General features: G+C 43.9%; 1 protein-coding gene across 3 annotated transcripts in view; it reads left to right on the top strand.

Moving 5' to 3' along the window:
- The window catches only part of LOC140429339 (xanthine dehydrogenase-like), a 452003-nt gene extending 431974 nt beyond the window's left edge, over positions 1 to 20029 (top strand). For all 3 annotated transcript variants that reach the window (XM_072516190.1, XM_072516191.1, XM_072516192.1), the window contains 5 exons: positions 2155 to 2288; positions 3789 to 3926; positions 5781 to 5928; positions 15260 to 15440; positions 19218 to 20029. In XM_072516190.1, coding sequence (XP_072372291.1) covers positions 2155 to 2288; positions 3789 to 3926; positions 5781 to 5928; positions 15260 to 15440; positions 19218 to 19285 — 669 coding nt within the window. In that variant the 3' untranslated portion in view covers positions 19286 to 20029. The remainder of the gene's footprint in view (positions 1 to 2154; positions 2289 to 3788; positions 3927 to 5780; positions 5929 to 15259; positions 15441 to 19217) is intronic.
- Positions 20030 to 20589: the final 560 nt, after the last annotated feature.

The raw sequence follows: 20589 nt of genomic DNA, 5'->3' as shown, positions 1-20589 counted from the left end.
GAGTAGAGATAGGGGGGGCGGCTGGTGCTCCCCCCGGGGAACACCTTCAGGTACTTACAGGTAAGGGCGTTAGCCAGACGGCAGGTGGTGGAATTCCCACGGCTACTGCCACACACAGTACAGGACAGGGTGCTCTTGGGGGGGGGGGGGGAAGAGTGGGGAAGATCTCGGAAACTTACCAGGTGATGCAGGAGGGGAAGGGGCCTCGGTGGTGGAGTTGAAAGGTAAGTGGGAGGAGGAGTTGGGAGAGGAGATCGAAGAGGGGATGTGGGCAGATGCCCTAGGGAGGGTGAACTCTTCCTCTTCATGCACGAGGCTTAGCCTCATACAGTTTAAGGTGCTGCACAGGGCACACATGACCGGGACAAGGATGAGCAGGTTCTTTGGGGGTGAGGACAGGTGTGTTAAGTGCTCAGGGAGCCCAGCAAATCACACCCATATGTTCTGGGCATGCCCAGCGCTGGAGGAATTTTGGAAGGGCATACCGAGGACGGTGTCGAGGGTGGTAGGATCCAGGGTCAAACCAGGCTGGGGGCTCGCAATATTTGGGGTGGCAGAGGAGCCGGGAGTGCAGGAGGCGAAAGAGGCCGGAATTCTGGCCTTTGCGTCCCTGGTACCCCGGCAAAGGATTCTCCTTCAGTGGAAAGTTACGAGGCCCCCAAGCGTGGAATCCTGGATCAGCGATATGGCAGGGTTCATTAAATTGGAGAGGGTGAAATTCGCCTTGAGAGGGTCGGTACAAGGGTTCTTTAGGCAGTGGCAACCGTTCTTAGACTTTCTGGCAGAACGATAGACATTGGTCAATGGCAGCAGCAGCTCGGGGAGTGGGGGGTGGGGGGGTTTACTTTATTTTTGTTTATGTTATTTACACTGGAAGGGTCTGAGGGGGTGTATACACCTGTTGTCTTAAGTCGGGGTGTTAATGTTAATTTATTATTTAGGTACAGGGGGGAGGGGTTTGGGGGGTTGCTTTTTTAGATTGTGTTTTGTACTTAACCCTGTTGGGTTCTTTTTTCTTTCTCATTTTGTTATTGATATTTTATGAAAACCTTTAATAAAAATTATTTTTTTTTAAAACAGAAGGCGTACGGTGTGTTAGCTTTTATTGGTAGAGGGATTGAGTTTCGGAACCATGAGGTCATGTTGCAGCTGTACAAAACTCTGGTGTGGCCGCATTTGGAGTATCGCGTGCAATTCTGGTCGCCGCATTATAGGAAGGATGTGGAAGCATTGGAAAGGGTGCAGAGGAGATTTACCAGAATGTTGCCTGGTATGGAGGGAAGATCTTATGAGGAAAGGCTGAGGTACTTGAGGCTGTCTTCGTTTGGGAGAAGAATGTTAAGAGGTGACTTAATTGAGGCATACAAGATGATCAGAGGATTGGATAGGGTGGACAGTGAGAGCCTTTTTCCTCGGATGGTGATGTCTAGCACGAGGGGACACAGCTTTAAATTGAGGGGAGATAGATATAGGACAGATGTCAGAGGTAGGTTCTTTACTCAGAGAGTAGTAAGGGCGTGGGAATGTCCTGCCTGCAACAGTAATGGACTCGCCAACACTAAGGGCATTCAAATGGTCATTGGATAGACATATGGATGATAAGGGAATAGTGTAAATGGGCTTTCGAGTGGTTTCACAGGTCGGCGCAACATCGAGGGCCGAAGGGCCTGTACTGCGCTGTAATGTTCTATACTCTAAACCAATCAGCACTGTTTTCTCACATAGTATAATTGTTAAAAGTTGTTCCCTTTACATTTGGTATTCTTGCAAGTTTTCCTGATAAAAAGCTTCAACAACAGGTGTCTATTTGGAGCAACACTTAATTTATAATTGCTATTTCCTGAGGAGCTTCGATCAGGTTGGGATAGGTTTGTGGGGCGAAATTCTCCTACCCGCCCCGCCGCATTTCTGCTCCGACCGGCCGGCGGGAGTCTCCGTAACACCGGCCGGTCAATGGGGTTTCCCATTGTGGGGCAGCCCCACGCCGTCGGGAAACCCCCGGGCGCCGGCAAAACGGAGACTCCCGCCGGCGGAGAATGACACCCGTGGTCTCAAACGTTGTTTTGGGAAAGTATTGAGTTGCTGGATTATGCTATTTCATTTGTTGGTCCCAGGCTCGTGCTTGGGTAAATCTGTGCTTTGGTTTTCTCACAGGGAGTAAAAAATTGTTGTGAGATATTAAGGAAGAGAATGAAACCTGTGAAGGGTAAACTTCCACCAGGTACCCCTTGGAAGGATCTGGTGGCAGCTTGTTTTAAAGACAAGGTGAATTTGACTGCGCAAAATTGGTAAGTAACTGAATTCATCAAGTAGCCCTTCTTGAATGTGACTTATAAAGTTACTCTTCATTGGTTTGAGTCTGTGTTTGCTTTAAAATAATAAACCTTAGTTATTAAAATATATAGGCTTGAACTTTGCAGGCAATGACAAGAGAGCAATTCTCTGGCTGACCTCAAAGAAAACAGCCCACATAAATCTAGCAATCCAGAGATTATATAACTTTGAAGTTCTGCTTTCTGTTCTTCCCATGTCTGAGTGGGTTTCCTCCTGGTGCTCCGGTTTCCTCCCACAAGTTCCAAAAGACATGCTGTTAGGTAATTTGGACATTCTGAATTCTCCCTCTGTGTATCCGATTAGGGGCTTTTCACAGTAACTTCATTGCAGTATTAATATAAGCCTAAGTGTGACAAAGATTATTATTATTTTCAATGTAGTGACTAACTCATCATACTCTCTATGCAGAACCTCTTTCCCAGTTCTACCTAAGTCGTTGGTACCTATATGGACTACAACCGCAAAATCAAAAAATCCCTACAGTGCAGAAGGAAGCTATTCGGCCTACCGAGTCTGCACCAATCCACTCCGCCCAAGCCTGTAACCCCATAACCTAACCTGCACACCTGTGGACACTAAAGGGCAATTTATCATGACCAATCCATCTAACCTGCACATCTTTGGACTGTGGGAGGAAACCGGAGCATCTGGAGGAAACCCCCGGGGAGAACGTACAACAGTTACTCAAGGCTAAAATTGAACCCGGGTCCTGCCGCTGTGAGGCAGCAGTGCTAACCACTGTGTCACTGTGCTGCCCAGTTGCTGAATCCTCTCCCTCTCACTGCAAGTTCCTCTGCAGCCCTGAACAGATGTCCCAAACCCTAGCACCGGGCAGGAGACACATGTATAGAAATAAGTGATTGATTAAATAAAATTAACTTAGAAGTGCCAGCTAAAATACTTTCTAATTGAGAAATGTTTGGTCGTGCTGCATATATATTTTCTCTTGGCACTAACCATGTTGCAATGGGAATCAGGCGGCCTGCACTTGGCATCCCACCAGTGGCATTTTATAGCTGGATGTTGGTCAGTGTAATTGAACAACCAAGTGTGGTTCTGCCTCACTATCTGGTTTCTCTTCACACAACAGCAGATCTGAGATTCAACTCTTTGTGTATACCCATCCATTTGTTGAAAGTGTGGATGTTTCAATTGGCACCATGCCACCGTTCAGAAACTTATTTCATTCAATTATAAGTCAAATGTGTTATTGGAGACCTGCATTCTACTACCTGTGCTATGATTTTAGGCACTATCGCTGGTACCCTATTTTCTTAAATGACGGACGAAGGTATTTTCCCATTTTGTAAATATCATCAGCAGAAATATTCATTAGTTTTCTTTGTTTCACCACCTCATAAAAGTAACCCAAATTGTGTCCTTGCAGTGTATTTTTCTAAGGAATGAACTACAATGATTGATCGCTTTATAAAGCGTGACTGTTTTTTGTACAGGATATGGCCTGACCCACAGCCCGGAGAAGCCCCTCAGTATAACTCGTATGGAGTAACTGTGGCAGAGGCTGAAATTGACGTCCTGACTGGCGAGAACCAGATCAACCAAGTGGATATACTCTTTGATTGTGGTGAAAGGTAGGAAACAAAATTGGCAGAAAGCTCCAATATGTTGTTACAGATGAAATGTTGGCAGTTTGTCACTTTCACGTTCTTTTCCTGCGATGAAAGGAGATCATTCACATGAAACATTCAGTGAGATTGTACATTCTGAACATTTGGATCACTGGATAACACATGTGAGATGTATATTATTCTTTTAAATATGTACGGGAAGGTTGGTTGGTTGCAACATTCCATTTCCAATGGCGAGATAAAATACCATCCCATCCAAGGGTACCTTCCCGGGACCCGTCACTCTATCTCGCTGCACCAGCAGAGGGAAGCACATCTCACTGCAACCTGATCACTTCTCTCACAATTCCTCCCTGAGAATTATGAAGCCCCCACCTGAGACCCTTCCACCCACTTCCCCACCACAATGGTTCATCCTCCTTCATGTATCTTTGCACACTTTGATGTTCCCCACTGGCCATTGGCGATGCCAATCGCAACCCTCCCCCCCCCTCTGCCACCCGAGGTTTAGATGGTCCAGCCTTATTCCCATGCTGGGAGAGTTGCTCTATCCTCAACCACTGTCCCTCATCCACAAACAGTGAACGGGATTTTCCACGCAATCTGCGTGTGTTTCGTAGTGGTAGAGGTGGCCCGCCATTGGCTGGCGGCGGGCTCTTCCGGTCCTACTGTTATCAACAGGATTTCCAGTTGAATGCACCCCTGCCTTTTTAGACGGGCAGCATGGTCGGTGCAGGCTTGGAGGGCCGAAGGGCCTGTTCCTGTGCTGTACTTTTCTTTGTTCTTTGCCATGGGAAACGCGTGGCAGGAGTGTGCCATTGGCGGGACCGGAATATCCCGCCAGCCTAAACAGCTAGAAAATTCCAGCCAGTGCGTAGTTTTTCTTCATTAGTTAAAAATTGGAGATAATATATCAAAATCATGATTATTGCAATGTAGACAAATCAAGTCAAAAATCGTGAAGCTTAGCTGGGATCTTCCGGTCCCAGAATTCAATGGAAATTTGAATGGTTCCCATCTGCTGCAGGGGCTTTGCTTCAGTGATGTCTTACCATTTTAACGAAAGTTCATGGAAGATCTTTTTCCAAAAAATGTTTATTTGTTCAATAAGCGGATCACTTAAGTCAAGACAATAAAGCACTCGCTGGTTGTGAAAACAATTGTGTCAACAGAAAAACTTAGGACTGACATGTCACAACAATCAGTGCTACCAGTGGAAGCTTTGTAAATCTGATGTGTTTGTATTACAAAACTAATTCTTTTAAAAGCCTTGACTATATTATCTGGAATCCACTATGTATTATGGACTGGTTTCTACTGCACCTGCTTAGGTGCCGAGTTATATGTGATGATGTGGAGATGCCGGCATTGGACTGGGTTGGGCACAGTAAGAAGTCTTACTACACCAGGTTAAAGTCCAACAGGTTTGTTTGGAATCACTAGCTTTCGGACTGCAGCTCATTCATCAGGTGAGTTATATGTGGGCAGCTGTTGGGAAGTTCCAATTCCAACCTTAGCTTCTGAGCACGAGCCATCCCCCAATTGCTACGAAGGTCTAAGAACACCAGAAATGGAAAAAAACGCACCAAAGATCAATTAAAACCATCTACAACTTAAAATAAAAAGTGGCTGATACTGCCAAAGACCATGCTCATAGTGTTATTAAGAAAGAAATTAACTCTTCTAAAGCACCATTCATCCTACACCCAATTCATTACGTTTCAAAGTTACTTTCTATTGATGTCATGATGAAAGCAAGGCATGCTGCAAGGTCCCAGGAACGACAATGAGATAAGTAACCAAATTAATGATCTGTTTTAGATGGTCACTCATCGTTCTTCTCCTTATTATCTGCAGCATGAATCCTGATATTGATATCGGACAAATTGAAGGCGCTTTTGTCATGGGCATGGGATATTGGCTGATGGAGAAGATGATCTATGATCCCAAGTCTGGGGAAGTGCTGAATGCAGGGACATGGGATTACAAACCACCATTCAGCAAGGTAGGTTTAGAATGGAAAAATACAATATCTTTACTGAAATCTAGTGGATTAGTACACAATATTCTTTTCCTTGGCTGTTGGAATTCTTTTTTAACTCTTTTGCCAGTAACATCAAATGTACTTTATTATTTTTCTAACAGTTTGTTTTATTAGTATTTAAATACAAAGCTCAAAATTCATACGTGGCCAATTCTCCTTCTTTAGGAGACTGAGGTCAACAATCCATCAACTTCACGATTGGCGTTCTTTGGACTGCTATCTTTGAACTTACTCACATGGCTGGTTTTATATCTCTCTTGCTGTTGCAAAACAAGTGTTCAGTGATTTCCACTCACCTCACCCCAGTCACTCACCATTCCTCTTCACCTCTCTTTCTCACGCTCTCTCTCTCTCCCTCCCTCTTCCTCTCATTCCTTCCTCCCTCTCTCAATCTTCACTACACTCCCCACAACATGGTTTCAGATCAGTTGAGGAGGCTTGTCTTCGGTCCTGACCTCCCCCCAAGTTTAGAGAGTGCATAGTTGCTGTCCCATTGAACATTCAGCTCATACGAATCCTGTCTTTGGATGTGGTGTAGTTCTATTATCAAAGAATAACCAAGCAAACTTCATGTCCAGGGAACTACTAGGTTGTTTCTTTGTTCCGGTTTTGTATGTTCAAACTGACCATTCATCCAGGCCATTAGACAATGGATGGTATGACACTGTTTGGATGTGTTTAATGCCAACTTCATGAATGCTTGAAATTCTCCACTGGTAAAGAGGGTACCATGATTGGATATGAGGATATCTGGTATGCTGTGGGTACAGAAACCTTGAAGGACCTTTTCTATTGTTGCATGAGAAGTCTTGGAGGACAACAGATGTACTTCTAACCATTTTGAGTGTGCGTCGACCATTAGAAGGAGCATTGATCCCAAGAATGGGCCAGCAAAGTCCACGTGCATCCGTACCCATGGTCTTCCTGGCCATATCCATGGATGCAAAGAGGCCAAAGGTCAAAGCTTTTGGTTTTTCCTGGTAAAATGAGCATTGCGTCACCAGATTCACGATGTCTGTATCAAGCCTGGGCCATTAAATGTAGCTCCGTGCGAGCTTTTTCGTCTTGGATACCCCGGATAATTCCGTCAGGATTGGATGCCAACCTGGGGAGGGGCATGACTACTTGGGCTCCCCGCAGGATGATGCCATCTTCTACACTCCACTATTGTCATTTAGGGAGGAAGGGCTTCATGTCATCCATGAAGGGTGTCCTTGGATTCTGCAACTGAGGATCACATAGCCCAATTGTTCCAGTGTGGGGTATTCCTGGATCCATGCTTGAATCTGCTTCGCGGATACTAGTAAAGATCCAGGAGGTTCAAGGTCGTGGTGACTTTGTCCAATGCCAGCAGAGGGGCCAAATGTGTGGGAGGTGACTCAGGGCACCCGCGCTGACAACCTGTGTTCCTTGGCGGTGCTGGAGAGAGTATTTGGATGCCGCTAATAATAATGCATTGGGGGGATCACTTTATTCTCTTAGGCCCAGCAGGGTTTTAATGGTCTGTTATAATTGTGAAATATTGGCCGGAGACATATGGATGTAATTTCAAAAATAACAGCCAATCCTTCCCTTTCGCTCTGACTCTATCGTCTTTCTGCATCTGCCAAGGTTCTGGATGTATTTGCTCTTGGTCTCTCTGTGCCATCTCCCCACTGATGGAAAAGGACTGCCCTTATTTCATATGATGTGGAGATGCCGGCGTTGGACTGGGGTGAGCACAGTACGAAGTCTTACAACACCAGGTTAAAGTCCAACAGGTTTGTTTCGATGTCACTAGCTTTCGGAGCGCTGCTCCTTCCTCACCTGAGGAAGGAGCAGCGCTCCGAAAGCTAGTGACATCGAAACAAACCTGTTGGACTTTAACCTGGTGTTGTAAGACTTCGTACTTATTTTATATGGAGAGGCATCTTATGTTAATACCAGTTCTCTCTTGGGGTCATAATGAGCCAGGATGTTTGATGATAGTAACTGCTACTTCACCTTCACAAAACTTTCATCCTGAGGTGCCTGCCACGACCACTTCTGGTATTTTATTAATAGTGTGTGCAGGGGTAACAATAAAGTGACCAAGTTTGGGATGAATTTTCCATAGTAGTTTATGATGCCCAGGAAGAATTTTAATTCTGTCGAATTTCGTGCAGTCAGTGCCTCTTTGATGGCCTTAACATTATCCTCCACGCGTGTAGTCTTTTTTTTTAAATCAATTTGGTACCCTGGGTAGATCACTTTGGCTGCCTGGAAAGCATTTTCTCATTTGAGACTGAATGCCTGCATCAGAAAATCGTCTTAAAATCTCCTCCAGGTTGCTAGGTGCTCTTTTTCCGAGGCTCCTGTGATTAGTACGTCGTCTAAGTGTACTGCCACCCTAAGTAGCCCTTGGAGAACTTTCGCGTTGAATCGCACGTTGAAAAAGGGAGCATACCAACAATACTCCGAAGGGCAGGCGTGTATGTATCTACGTATAAACCCTAATAGGTGTTAATCATCACGTACTCCCAGGATGACTCGTCCAGTTCTAGCTGGAGGTAAGCATGGCTCATATTTTGTTTGGTGAAGGTTTGACCCCTTGGCAGTTTAGCATATAGATCTTCGATGCGTGGCATGGGGTACTGACCTAAATGTGAGGCTCTATTAACAGTTCTTTTATAGTCCCCGCAAAAGTGGACCAATTTATCAGGCTTGAAGATGGGAATGACTGGTGCAGCCCACTCTGCGAACTGCATTGGTCGCATTTATCCCAAGGCTTTCTAACCACTCGAGTTTGATCTCTACTTTGGCAAGTAAAGCATATGGGACTGCCCATGTCCTGAAATATTTGGGTAGGGTGATGGGGTCCAGATAAATCTTTTCCCTTTTTCCCTTTATTCTATGAAGGCCTTCTTGGAATATCTCAAAGTATTTGCCATTAACCTTGTATAGTCCATCGGTTCCTAGTTTAAAAATTTGTAGCCAGTCCAGATGGATCCTTTGAAGCCATTCTCTGCCTAAGAGGCTGAGTGATGGTCCTCGTACAACAAGAGTGTTAGTCAGGCCGTCTGCTGCCCACAGGTAAAGGGGGTCCTGGTGGTCCCCTAATCTTCAAAGATTCCCCTGTGTATGTGGCCAACCTAGCCCTATGTCTCACAGGCCTCGGGGCAAGATCTATAGAATCGTTAAAGTGCAGAAGGAGGTCAATTGGCCCATCAAGTCAGCAGCACCCAACCTCTGAAAGAGCACTCTACCTAGGTCCACTCCCCCGCCCTATTCCTGTAACCCCACACATTGTTCATGCCCAGTCCACCTATTCTACACATCTTTAGACACTAAGGGGCAATTTCTGTTAATATGGCCAATCCACCTAACATCCACATCTTTGGACTTTGGGAGAAAACTCGGAGGAAATCCACGCAGACACTGGGAAAATGCGCGAACTCGGCAGTCACCCAACCCTGGAATTGAACGGCGGAAGGTCTGTTCTCCAACGATGGAAACGATAGCTCCCGTATCCACCTCCATTTCTAGGGAATGGCCATTGGCCAAGAGTGTTACCTTTAACGGGGCACGCTTAGGGGTGAGGATGCAGTTTAGTTGCATCGTTTCATCCTCTGCGGGCAGATAGACTTGCAAGGTCCTGACCTGAGGTCACTTTTGCTTCCAGCCTGGGCAGTATGCGTACTGCTGAAAATGGCAACCTCGCTTGTCCTTTGGCCACACTTTCAGCAGCCTTCCGACTGATACTTGTAGTCCTCCGAGGAGGTTTCCCTGATACTTTTAGGGTTATCTGGCTATTTTCTGAGATATCAATTTAATGGCTGAATGTTGAGTTGCTGGTGAGTGAAGCACATGGGAGCCTTAAATGGCAATGCTGGCTTTTTTCTATGAGGATCCCTCCCCCCACTCCCACCCATCTGGTCTGAGAACACTACTGTCCATCATCCCTTGGAGTTCTTGTGCCCCTTTCTCGGCATTCTCCAAAGATCGTGCTAATTCAATAGGCCATTTGAGGTCTAGGTTGGGTTCTGTCAACAATTATTTTTGCATCGTGACATTATTGATCCCACACACTAGACCGCTGCATAGCATCTTGGTCAGGAATGGACCAAACTCGCAGTAATAATAATCTAATAATAATCGTTATTATTGTCACAAGTAGGCTTACATTAACACTGCAATGAAGTTACTGTGAAAAGCACCTAGTCGCCACATTCCGGCGCCTGTTCAGATCCACTGAGGGAGAATTCAGAATGTCCAAATTACCTAATAGCACGTTTTTGGGACATGTGGGAGGAAACTGGAGGAAACCCACGCAGACACTGGGAGAATGTGCAAACTCCGCATAGACAGTGCTCCAAGCCGGGAAATGAACCTGGGACCCTGCCGCTGTGAAGCAACAGTGCTAACCACTGTGCTACCGTGCCGCCCGTACCCTATTCAGCCAGCTTCCTTAATTTAGCCACAAATTCTGTCACTGGTTCCCCAATGGTCCTCACAGCTATGTTGAATCAACAGTGCTGGAGGATTACTGATGGTTTTGGGTCATAATGGTTCTCTACTCGATCCACAAGCTCATTGATGTATTAGTGTCAGGGGCTCCAGGATAAGTTAAACTTTTAACAATGCTGAACGTCGGGGCCCTGCATGCTGTCAATAGGATTGCTTTGTGTCTGTCACCCTCTTCTATGCCATTGGCACTGAAAATGTAGCATGCTTTCAGCATACTGGGGCCAGTCTTCCACATCCACATTATAAGGCTTGAGCCTCCCAAATAAGGACATCCACTATTTTCGGGGTGGTGGGATTGGGGGTGAAAATGGGGACAGGTTCTAAATTGTAGATCTGTGGTTCACAGAGGGAAATTGCACATGTTAAACTGCAGCCTCCTTCAGGCTGATCTGATGTCGACTATTTGGATGTCTAAAACATGACTTGTGTACTTTAGACTTGGTAGGAGGAAGCCTAATGTTAGTTGAGTTATTTGGAGAGGTGGGGTACCCATTTGGATGTGACCCTGGGACACCATTTTGGGGAAAGGAAGGTGCCCTTTGGGTGAGAGAAGGTACCCTTTGGGGGAGGTATGATCCCCTTTGGTTTTCAAATTAGACATGTATGTGTGTAAAAAGTGGATAAGCTAACTGGAACTGTCAAAGGGAACTGTGAAGCTGTCAAGGGATTTAAATATCCTGCTCTTAATTGTTGAAAAAACTGTCTACAGATTTTCTTTATTTTTTGCTATTTCACTTTGTTGGTTAAAATAGGCATGGGGGTTAATATTTTAATATTAATGCTGCATGACCGATTTCAAAACCTATCATTATCACAGTGGGGTGACTGCCAGTTCACAATTAGATTGACAGCTCCAAGTGCTTATCAAGTCTTTGAAGTGAGACTATAAAATACAAATGCGTTTTGTTATGAGGGTTGAAATACGTTAAATGGAGTGAATGGGTATTTATTCATAGAATCAGAGAATCCCTACAGTACAGAAGGAAGCCATTCAGCTCATTGAGTCTGCACCAACCCTCTGAAAGAGCACCCTACCTAGGCCCACTCCCCCGCCCTATCTCCGTAACCCCACCTAAACTGCATATCTTTGGACTGTGGGAAGAAACCAGAGCATCTGGAGGAAAACCTTGCAGACACTGGGAAAATGTATAAACTCCACACAGTCACCCAAGGCCCAAATTACACCCGGGTCCCTGGCGCTGTGAGGCAACAGTGCTAACCACTGTGCCAGTGGACGTGTTATTTATGGAATTGTCTTTTTTCTGTGTATTTATAAATAGACATTTAGGATTATACCCATTATAGAATGGGTTCTGAGGTCTACCCATAGGAACATTGGAGCAGGAGTAGTCCTTTCAACCCAGGAGCCTGCTCCACCATTCTGATTTAATGAGCCATTCGCAGTTTCACTGTACCGGCTGTGTGTACTTAGACATGCATGTGCTTAATCATTGAGGCAAGCCTATGCTACTGGCAGGATCATGGCTGATCGTTTACCTCAATATCATTTCCCATGCTTTCACATGCTCTTTGCAATCTATCAACCTCTGTCTTCGACATGTTCAATGACTGAGCTTCCACAGCTCCATGGGATGGAGGATTCCAAAGATCCACTACCCTTTGAGTGAATAAGTTCATCTTTATCGAAGCACTAGATGATTTTCCTGTTACTCTGAGATGATGTCCCTTAGTTCTAGGCCCCTGGATAGTGGGTGGATTGGCACATAGACTAGAAGGACAAAAGGTGGTAGGTGGGGAGCATGGGTTGGTATGAGCTGGCACTAAATTGGCATTAGAGCAATGGAGTGCCATGGGGTTATGGATGGAGGAGAACAGGTTGGCATGGAGGGTATGAGAGTATGGAGGGTAGGTGAAGGGTCATAGGTTGTTATGGAGGGTCTGGGGGACCATGGTGGAGATGGGGAGCAGGGGAGGAGGAATGAGATCTGGAGGGCTATTATATGTTTTGTTCATTTTTTTCAACAAAGCACCGGAGACTGAGGCGAGCCTTTCGCCCAGTCCTGCTCTGCACTCCACAGCCTCGGTTCTCTCTCTGAGTCAAACAACAGGGCTCCTATTTTCACCCACCACCCCGGACCAAAAATCTGAACTTCCAGGGTATTTTTTCCCAGGTCAGATTTGCAGAACCAGGCATTATACTCGGAATGAAAATTCAGGCTGAAGCAGTTAGCATTAAGAGAAAAAGCAACAAATTAATAAACTTGCCGCATTCATCTTATTTTCGTTTGAAGCATAGCACCTACAACCATAGAGTTCAGTTTTATGTTGTCATTATGATTGAGCATAAATGACAGAAAATTACTGCCATTTATGTTCCGTGGGTTCTGCTAATACTCATCAGAAATTACTGCAGAAAGTTACTGAAAATTATGTTTGAAAAGAGGCCAATTTGAAGATGAACAGTCCATTATTAATTTTTTTTAAATGTGTCCATGGATTTGGGCATTGCTGGCTCATCCACAATATATTGCCCGTCCTTACGTGGCAGTATGGAAGTGCATAGAATTTTACAGCACAGAAACAGACTATTCACCCATCAAATCTTCGTGCTTTTGCTCCACACGAGTCTCCTCCTACCCTACTTCATATCGCCGTATCAGCACATCCTTCTATCGTCTCCCCCATGTGTTTAGATATCTCCCTCCTTAATGCACCTAGATTAGTCTAATGAAGCTTTCCATGTGGTCTTGAGTCCCATAACATAACTCTTTCTTCAGATTTTCTGGTTGGCCAGATCACATTGCGACACCAAGAAAATAAAAGTTAGCATTTATACAGCAATCGTGATCTCAGGATCATCTTTACAACCAATTCAGTACTTTTGCAATGTTGTCATTGAAATGATATTACAAATTTGCACAATAAGGTCCCACAAATAACATTGTGATGATGACCAGATGAGCTAGTATCAGTGATGTTAGTCACAGGGTAGATTTGGGCCAGGACACCAGGGTGAACACCACTTCCGCTTTTCCAAATAGTGTCTTCAGATCTTTTCACATCTCTGTATGTCATTTAACATCTCATCCCCAAGACAGCACCTCTGATGGAGCAACACTCCCTTAATGTTGCCCGAGTGTGGGCCTAGTTTTTCTGTAAAAACGTGGGAGTGGGATTTGAACCCATGAGTTTGTGACTCAGAGGTGACCACTAACCCGCAATTGATAATAGGAGTTTTGTTCAATGGGATGCACCTTGGAGGAGAGGCTGAGTGTGCCACAGACTCAATTAATCCATCCCGATGAACAGGAAGTTCCAGCTGCCTTTGATATTTTAACAACGTGCAGACAAGACACTGATAGAACATGATGCTGCATCAAACGCTGATTATTGATCTGGGCTAAACTAGCTGATGTGATTTGGGATTACAGTGGAGATGCTATAGAAGAGTCTCAGTGTCTACAGATGTGGAAAGGGAAAACCAACCAGCATTCCCAATCTTGATCCCTCATCGAATGATTTCACCCTGAGTTCACTTACAAGTAAAATGGGGTTGAGCTCTTTGAGTGCCCGTTTTATGTGCCTTTGCTCCGCCCTTTCTTATTTCAAGGACTTTTTGGCATTCACAGACGAGGTTCACAGATAAAGAGTGTTCACTTGGTCTTGTAGGGGAGAAAAAATTTACAACATATCTATTCCCTCCCTTTCGTTTTCCTAAATCAGCTGCTTTGCTTTTTGCTGAAATACATTGAGTAAGTAGATTTGAACTGCAAGAAGGCTACTATGCTCTGGCATTTGCTTTAACGAAGATAGTGGGCGGAATTCTCTGATAATGGGCTATGTCCCCACACCCACGAGAAAACGGGCATGAATCACTCTGGACTTTCCTGGAGAAAGTCCAGAGTGATTCTCCGTTTTGCAGGGAGCTAGTAGGGCCCCGGAGTGCTCCTTGCAGCTCAGGCTGCCGATACGGGGCCCTGCACTTCCGGCCGCGGGCCGGCCCCGACAATATAGGCCCCTCCCCGAGATGACACGTTCCTGCTGATCGGTGGCTCCCGATCGTGAGCCTTGCCATTCTGGAGCCCGCAACCACCCGCCCCCAGTGACGCCCCCCCCCCCCCCCCAACCTCCCACCAGGGTGGCTCAGTCCGCAGCCACCACTCCGAGCTTCCGCCGGATGGAACCATGAGTGAACACGCTGGCGGGAACTCGGCCAGTTGTCGCCAGAGAATTGCTGCAAGGGCCTCTTTCAATGGCCCCTGACCGGCGTCGCGTCGACCAAGAGCCGTGATTGGCGGCGATTCTTCGGTCCCCAGAGAATCGTGCGGGTGGAAAATGGGCACCAGACCTGCAATTGGAGGGTGGCATGTAGCGCAGTGGTTAGCACTGGGACTGCGGCGCTGGGGACCTGGGTTCAAATCCCGGCCCTGGGTCACTGTCCGTGTGGAGTTTGCACATTCTCCCCATGTCTGCGTGGGTTTCACCCCCACAACCCAAAGATGTGCAGGTTAGGTGGACTGGCCATGCTAAATTGCCCCTTAATTGGAAAAAAAATATATAATTGGGTACTCAAAATTTATTTTTAAGAAAGACCTGCGATCAGGTCCAACGCCACTCCCGATCACAGGTCTGACGCCCATTCTCCGCCCCCACGCCGAGCGCTATTGCGGCGCGGAAGCTCGGAGAATCCTGGCCAGTGGATATAGCAGAAGCAGAAAATATGGGATGAATTTTGGTGACACATTTGAGTGACACATAAGACATATCAAAAACATTTAGAAATTATAGAATATAAATGTAAGGACTGCTGTCAATAAGATCATCTTGGTTGTGTTTTGCTCATCAGAGTATACCCATCAATTTCAACATCGAGCTACTAAAGAATGCTCCCAACCCAATGGGTGTCCTTCGCTCTAAGGCCTCTGGTGAACCTCCACAGTGCATGTCCTGTGTAACGTTATTTGCTGTGAAGCGAGCCATTGAGGCAGCCCGGGAGCAGGCTGGGCAGAGCACCTACTTTCCATTAAGTGAGTATGATCAATGGGGTGCGTTTACACGGTGCAGCCTGATCTGCGGAATTTTGATTCTAATATTAACTTATTTATTTTAACCAGGTTAACACCAGCAAAAAAAAATAAGACCAGCTGGAAAATCTAGATTTGTGTAACTGTGTAATAGGAGGGTTTGACTAAATCACCCCCAACTTTACAAGGCAAGTTACCAAATCAGAGAATGCTGTGCACGGCATGTGGTGTCCGTGGATGCGCTATCAAAACATAATAGGATTAGTATGCACTTGACTGAGCCACATAATTAAGACACTACTATTGTTGAACCAATTATATAAGTTTTCAACATCTATCTACTGCATTCTTATAAATTCAAATGACTTGATTCCTTCGCCATTTAATTCATAGGAGAGACCTAAAAGAGGACCATACGTGTTTCTGCATCTCGTGCCAAATCTTGATGCAGGTCAATAGATGTTTATAAGATGCTTATTGAATCATGGCATTCTGTTGATGTCTTGTGCTAAGACAAAGCTCAAGCCGATTTCAGTGTAAGCAGAAGCTGGGATTTAGTTAACTGCTTTCTATTTCTATCATTGTGCTGACATCTTTTGCTAGCTTGAGCTAAAGAAAGTAAGACCTGCATTTAAATGGTGTCTTTCACATAAACAGAGAACTACACAGCCAAGGAATTGCTTTTGAACTGTAGTCACTGTTATAATTCAAGAAACATGGCAGCCAATTTGAGCACAGCAAGCACCTGTAAACAGCAATGTGATCATCACCAGGTTGAGGACAAAAAATGTTTCAAAATATTTCTCTACGAGTGGTAACCAGGTCAAGTTTGATTAATACAGATGAAAATGAATTTAGTACAAAATTAAGCATTTTCTTTAATCCACCATTTATCCTATTTTAAGTGATTTAAGGTTACTAAAAATATTTGAAAAAAGACATGCAAAACTGTTTTCCACTTAGTTTGGAGAACAGAAGTCAGTTTCGTAGTAATTTTCTTTTTTGTAATACATTCAAAACCTTTCAAAACTTAATAGTGCCTTTGAACAAAAGAGCCTGCACGAAGAGCAATGAGCAGAAACCCCCAATGGTGAATAATTCACACTTGTGGTGTGGCCAAATTTATGGGCAAGACCAATTCTATCACAATATTTTCTTTTAAAACTAGAGATAAAGATTACAGAAACTTGGGTTTGCAGTGAACACAATTTGGGCTTAAAAATGTTGTCATTGTATATGCTGGTTACACCAATAACTGGCAAATTGGCGGGATGACCAAGGTAATGAGCTAAATGTTGTGACTTGTATGGTTCTACGAAGGCCTTGTGCAAGCTAGACTTGCAATTCAACTTGAATATTTTACTGTTGTAGTTGTACATCCTTTTCACTTTTCCCTAGTCTGACCTGTTGCCCAGGGTTTCTCTGCTGTTTTGTCCTGTTCAGCAGGGAAGGGCATGGAATTACCCAGACCCAAGTCTATCAATTATTCACATTAAAGCATACCTGCCACACGCAAGCCCAATGTATCTAACTCAGCCTGTGCTCAATTCATTTCACCTACTTTTCAACTCCTGAACACCTTCTTTGTGGCATTAGCGAAACTGAGTTGCTTCTGGAATGGAAGCTAGCAAAATAAGTTTTTATATGTAAAATGACTGAAGAATTGAGCCCAGGCAACCATATGCATATTTGCGAAAACCACTAACCAGCAGGTAATGGGAGTGAAAACCATGCTTTACTGTGGGCTTTAAGAGTACATGTTCAATAACAACCAAATAAATAATCATCGATTTACACCCAGAAGACCCGTTTGGAAATACTTCTCCAGCTGTAACAATTCTGGTAGTTCAAGGAATTATTGTACTATTTATTTGAGAATTAAGAAAGATTATGAAAAAAATCCATTTGAAGAAACTGGATAAGAAATTAGCACTAAAAAGTAAACCAATGGAGCCCATGTGACAGGTCAACATTTGCATGCATGTTGTTTCTAGCAACCATCACATTGAAACTACTATTAGCTTAAAATTGTCAGATGTTTAATTAGTGAGAGCAATGGAAATGTCACTAATGCAGTTAATGATTTCAAGGAAGATTTAGATCAGTTAGCTCAGATTAATTAATTTATTACTAACAAATGCAATGTGTTGCAACTGAGGTGTAAAAATGTGGAATACATAGTGTTGCTCGTTTTAGCCTTAGTTTAATTGCTCTTGTTCTAACACCTTTGCTCTTGAGTCGCCAGGTATCTTTCTGATACCGCCACGTGGTTCAAGTCTGAGTAATGATCAATAATCCAACACACCGCTTAGTAAGAGTTAAATCAACGCACATTTATTATATACAGTAATAAATACTTACACATTAATTCTACTTCTGAGCTACTTCTTACCACTAACAGGCCAATACTTAACTTTGGAAATGGCCCACCAGGTCAGGGAAACGAATGGCCTTTTGTATGGGTTCTGAGCCTGCGGGATTCAAAGCTGGTACAGGTCGATAGTCAGGAGTGCCTATCTCGTAGCGAGCGTTGGAGTAAGACTTACTGTTTCTTGCGGCTGTTGTAGAGGGTCAGCAGAAGGGTCTCGAAGGGTGCGGAGAGGAGAAGAAGGGCCGATTTGAACTTGGCCCCTATTCTTATAGTCCCCAGGGGCTTCCCGCCTCTCGGGGCGGACCTTGTACCTGGTTCCAAGTGATTGGACTTGGTCCCAATCACTTGGTTCGATATTCTCCAATGCTGGAGCGATTCCTTGATCGAGGGGTGGTCATTCACCTCTCTTTGTTTAAGCTCCTGCTGGCGCCGAAAAGTCTGGGTTGGCTTTGTGTTACTAATTTGTAGCATATTGTTCCCGGGATTGCTACCTACTATGCAGATGGCTGGTGTGTTGTTGTGTTGATGGCTGCAGGTATCGATTCTGTCTGGCTTCCCCAGAGGCGAATACACTGTTTTACCTGCAGCTGTCTGTTTGCGTCCTGTTGGCTGATTTTCCCATCAGCCTCTTCCGTTTGCCATTTTAAATCGGGGTTTGGCCATTCTAATCGGGAGTTAGCCATTTTACATGGCTACAATATACACAACAAATGGAATAGCCAGAAGGACTCCAATACAGATATAAACATTGTCTGTGATAGCTATTATTAGTGTGTTTTCTTACCCTCATAGTGGTTTGTCCCAATTGAAATACTTTCCAACTGCAAAGTTTTGCTAATTCAAAAACAATGAGGATTCATTATATTCACACACTTGCCCCAGAGGTTTAAACGTGACATCTCGCGCACACTTTAAGGAAAGAAAGAATAGAGTTAAAGGTAAAATATAAAACAACTGTTTCAATGGGGGGAAAAATACTTTTTAAATCTGATGTGCATTTGACTCCAGCTGACTCATGAAGATTTTTAGAGTGGTCCTTGTAAATTTGTGGAACTGGAATGAGTTCCATTTATTATTGGTTTAGACAAGTGCATAACTTTAAGTTGCATTGGAACAAAACTGAAGTTAATTTTGAATGTATATATACTCCTCTGTTGTGGTCTGCAGTGTTGTGAACACATTACAGAATAGGGTTCTATAAAACACCAGGGTATTTTCATTAATTCCAAAGAATAGGAAATGTTATAAGTGTGGCAGCAGGAATTTAACAAGTATTAATGGCCTTTGTTAACCTCACACCATGGAGGAATAAAATCGTAATTTGAATTGAATTATACGAAAAAAGGGTGGTTATAGAAACAAATTATAATGTTTGGCACGATACTTATTCTTCCGACATTTCTCCATAGGTGGACCAGCAACAGTTGATGTAATCCAGACAAGCTGCCTTGTGGATCCCACAATATTTTCAATCTGAAAGCACGTTACCAATTTGTGCTATTCTACTGAGCAAAGCTAATAATCTTCTCCCTCTCTGATATTGTTTTGTCTTTGCCTGTATTTCACAAAGCTATACAATTGTTAACCATATAGCCAGAGAGCCTATTACCTTAATGTTTACTCCTGTGCTGATTATTTCTTTACCTCAAACACAAACCTGCAGAATAAGTAAAGGAGAACTGCTGAAATAAAACCAAATCAAACAACACATTGCAAACTGAAATAAACAAAATATTTCTGAATGCCCATATCTCTTAAGAGGCAAGGTCTCAATGCACAAAGTCAAAAGAACAATAGGACTTGAAAAAACATTTGGTAGCATTAGATTTACACATGAATGGGTTAATTAAACCATATCTGACAAATACAGTAATGGGCAAACAAAACTTGATATTGTGTTGAAAATTAAAGTAATTTAATGTTGAAATGAAGACTACAAAAATGCACATACCATTTATGGTGGGCATGTCTTTCTGCATCTTTTGCATTTTCATCTAAACAGAGAAGAGGTTTTCACTGATGTCAGATGCTGGATGCTTTCCAATCAAGCCAAGCAACGAGACTGAGGAAAATATTATTATAATTAACACTAACGGATATAATAAAGTGCTTATTATTCTCCACATTACAATAGTGAAATTATTTTCAAATTGATAAGGAAAATTATACTGGTGTGTATATGTACGTTTAATGGTAAAAGTATAAAATCCAGTTTATAAAAGACTTGATGCAATGGAACTGATTATTGCTAGTTGGTAAGGACTTCCTGTCATTTTTCATATTTTACTTTTGCATTGTATTTTATTCATTCAGGGGATGTGGGTGTCGCTGCCAAGCCCAATATTTATTGTGCATCCCTAATTGTCCTTAACAAGCAGATAATGAGCCACGTTTTTGAACCATTGCAATCAGTATGGTATAGGTACATCCACAGTGCTGCTAGAAAGTTCCAGGATTTTGATCAGTGACAGTGAATGAAGTAACAATGATATAGTTCCAAGTCAGAATGATGTGTGATTTGGAGGGGAACTTGCGGATGGTAGCATTGCCATGTATCTGCTATCCTTGTCCTTCTAAATGGTGGACATCATGGTGTTGGTAGGTGCTGTCAAAGGAAATTTGGCTAGTTACTCCATTACATAATGCTGATGATATACATTGCTGCCACAGGGGAACTTCCGGTGATGTCATGTGGTAGCAAACCGCACAAACGGTAGCTCCTGTTTTATCGATCGGTTTTGCCCGGTATTCAGTGGATTTTTGAGGTCAAACCCGGACTGT

This window comes from Scyliorhinus torazame, chromosome 9 (genome assembly GCF_047496885.1).
Source record: "Scyliorhinus torazame isolate Kashiwa2021f chromosome 9, sScyTor2.1, whole genome shotgun sequence".
NCBI lineage: Eukaryota > Metazoa > Chordata > Chondrichthyes > Carcharhiniformes > Scyliorhinidae > Scyliorhinus > Scyliorhinus torazame.
Note: the sequence above shows the minus strand (reverse complement) of the source record. Positions and strands in the feature narration are given on the sequence as shown.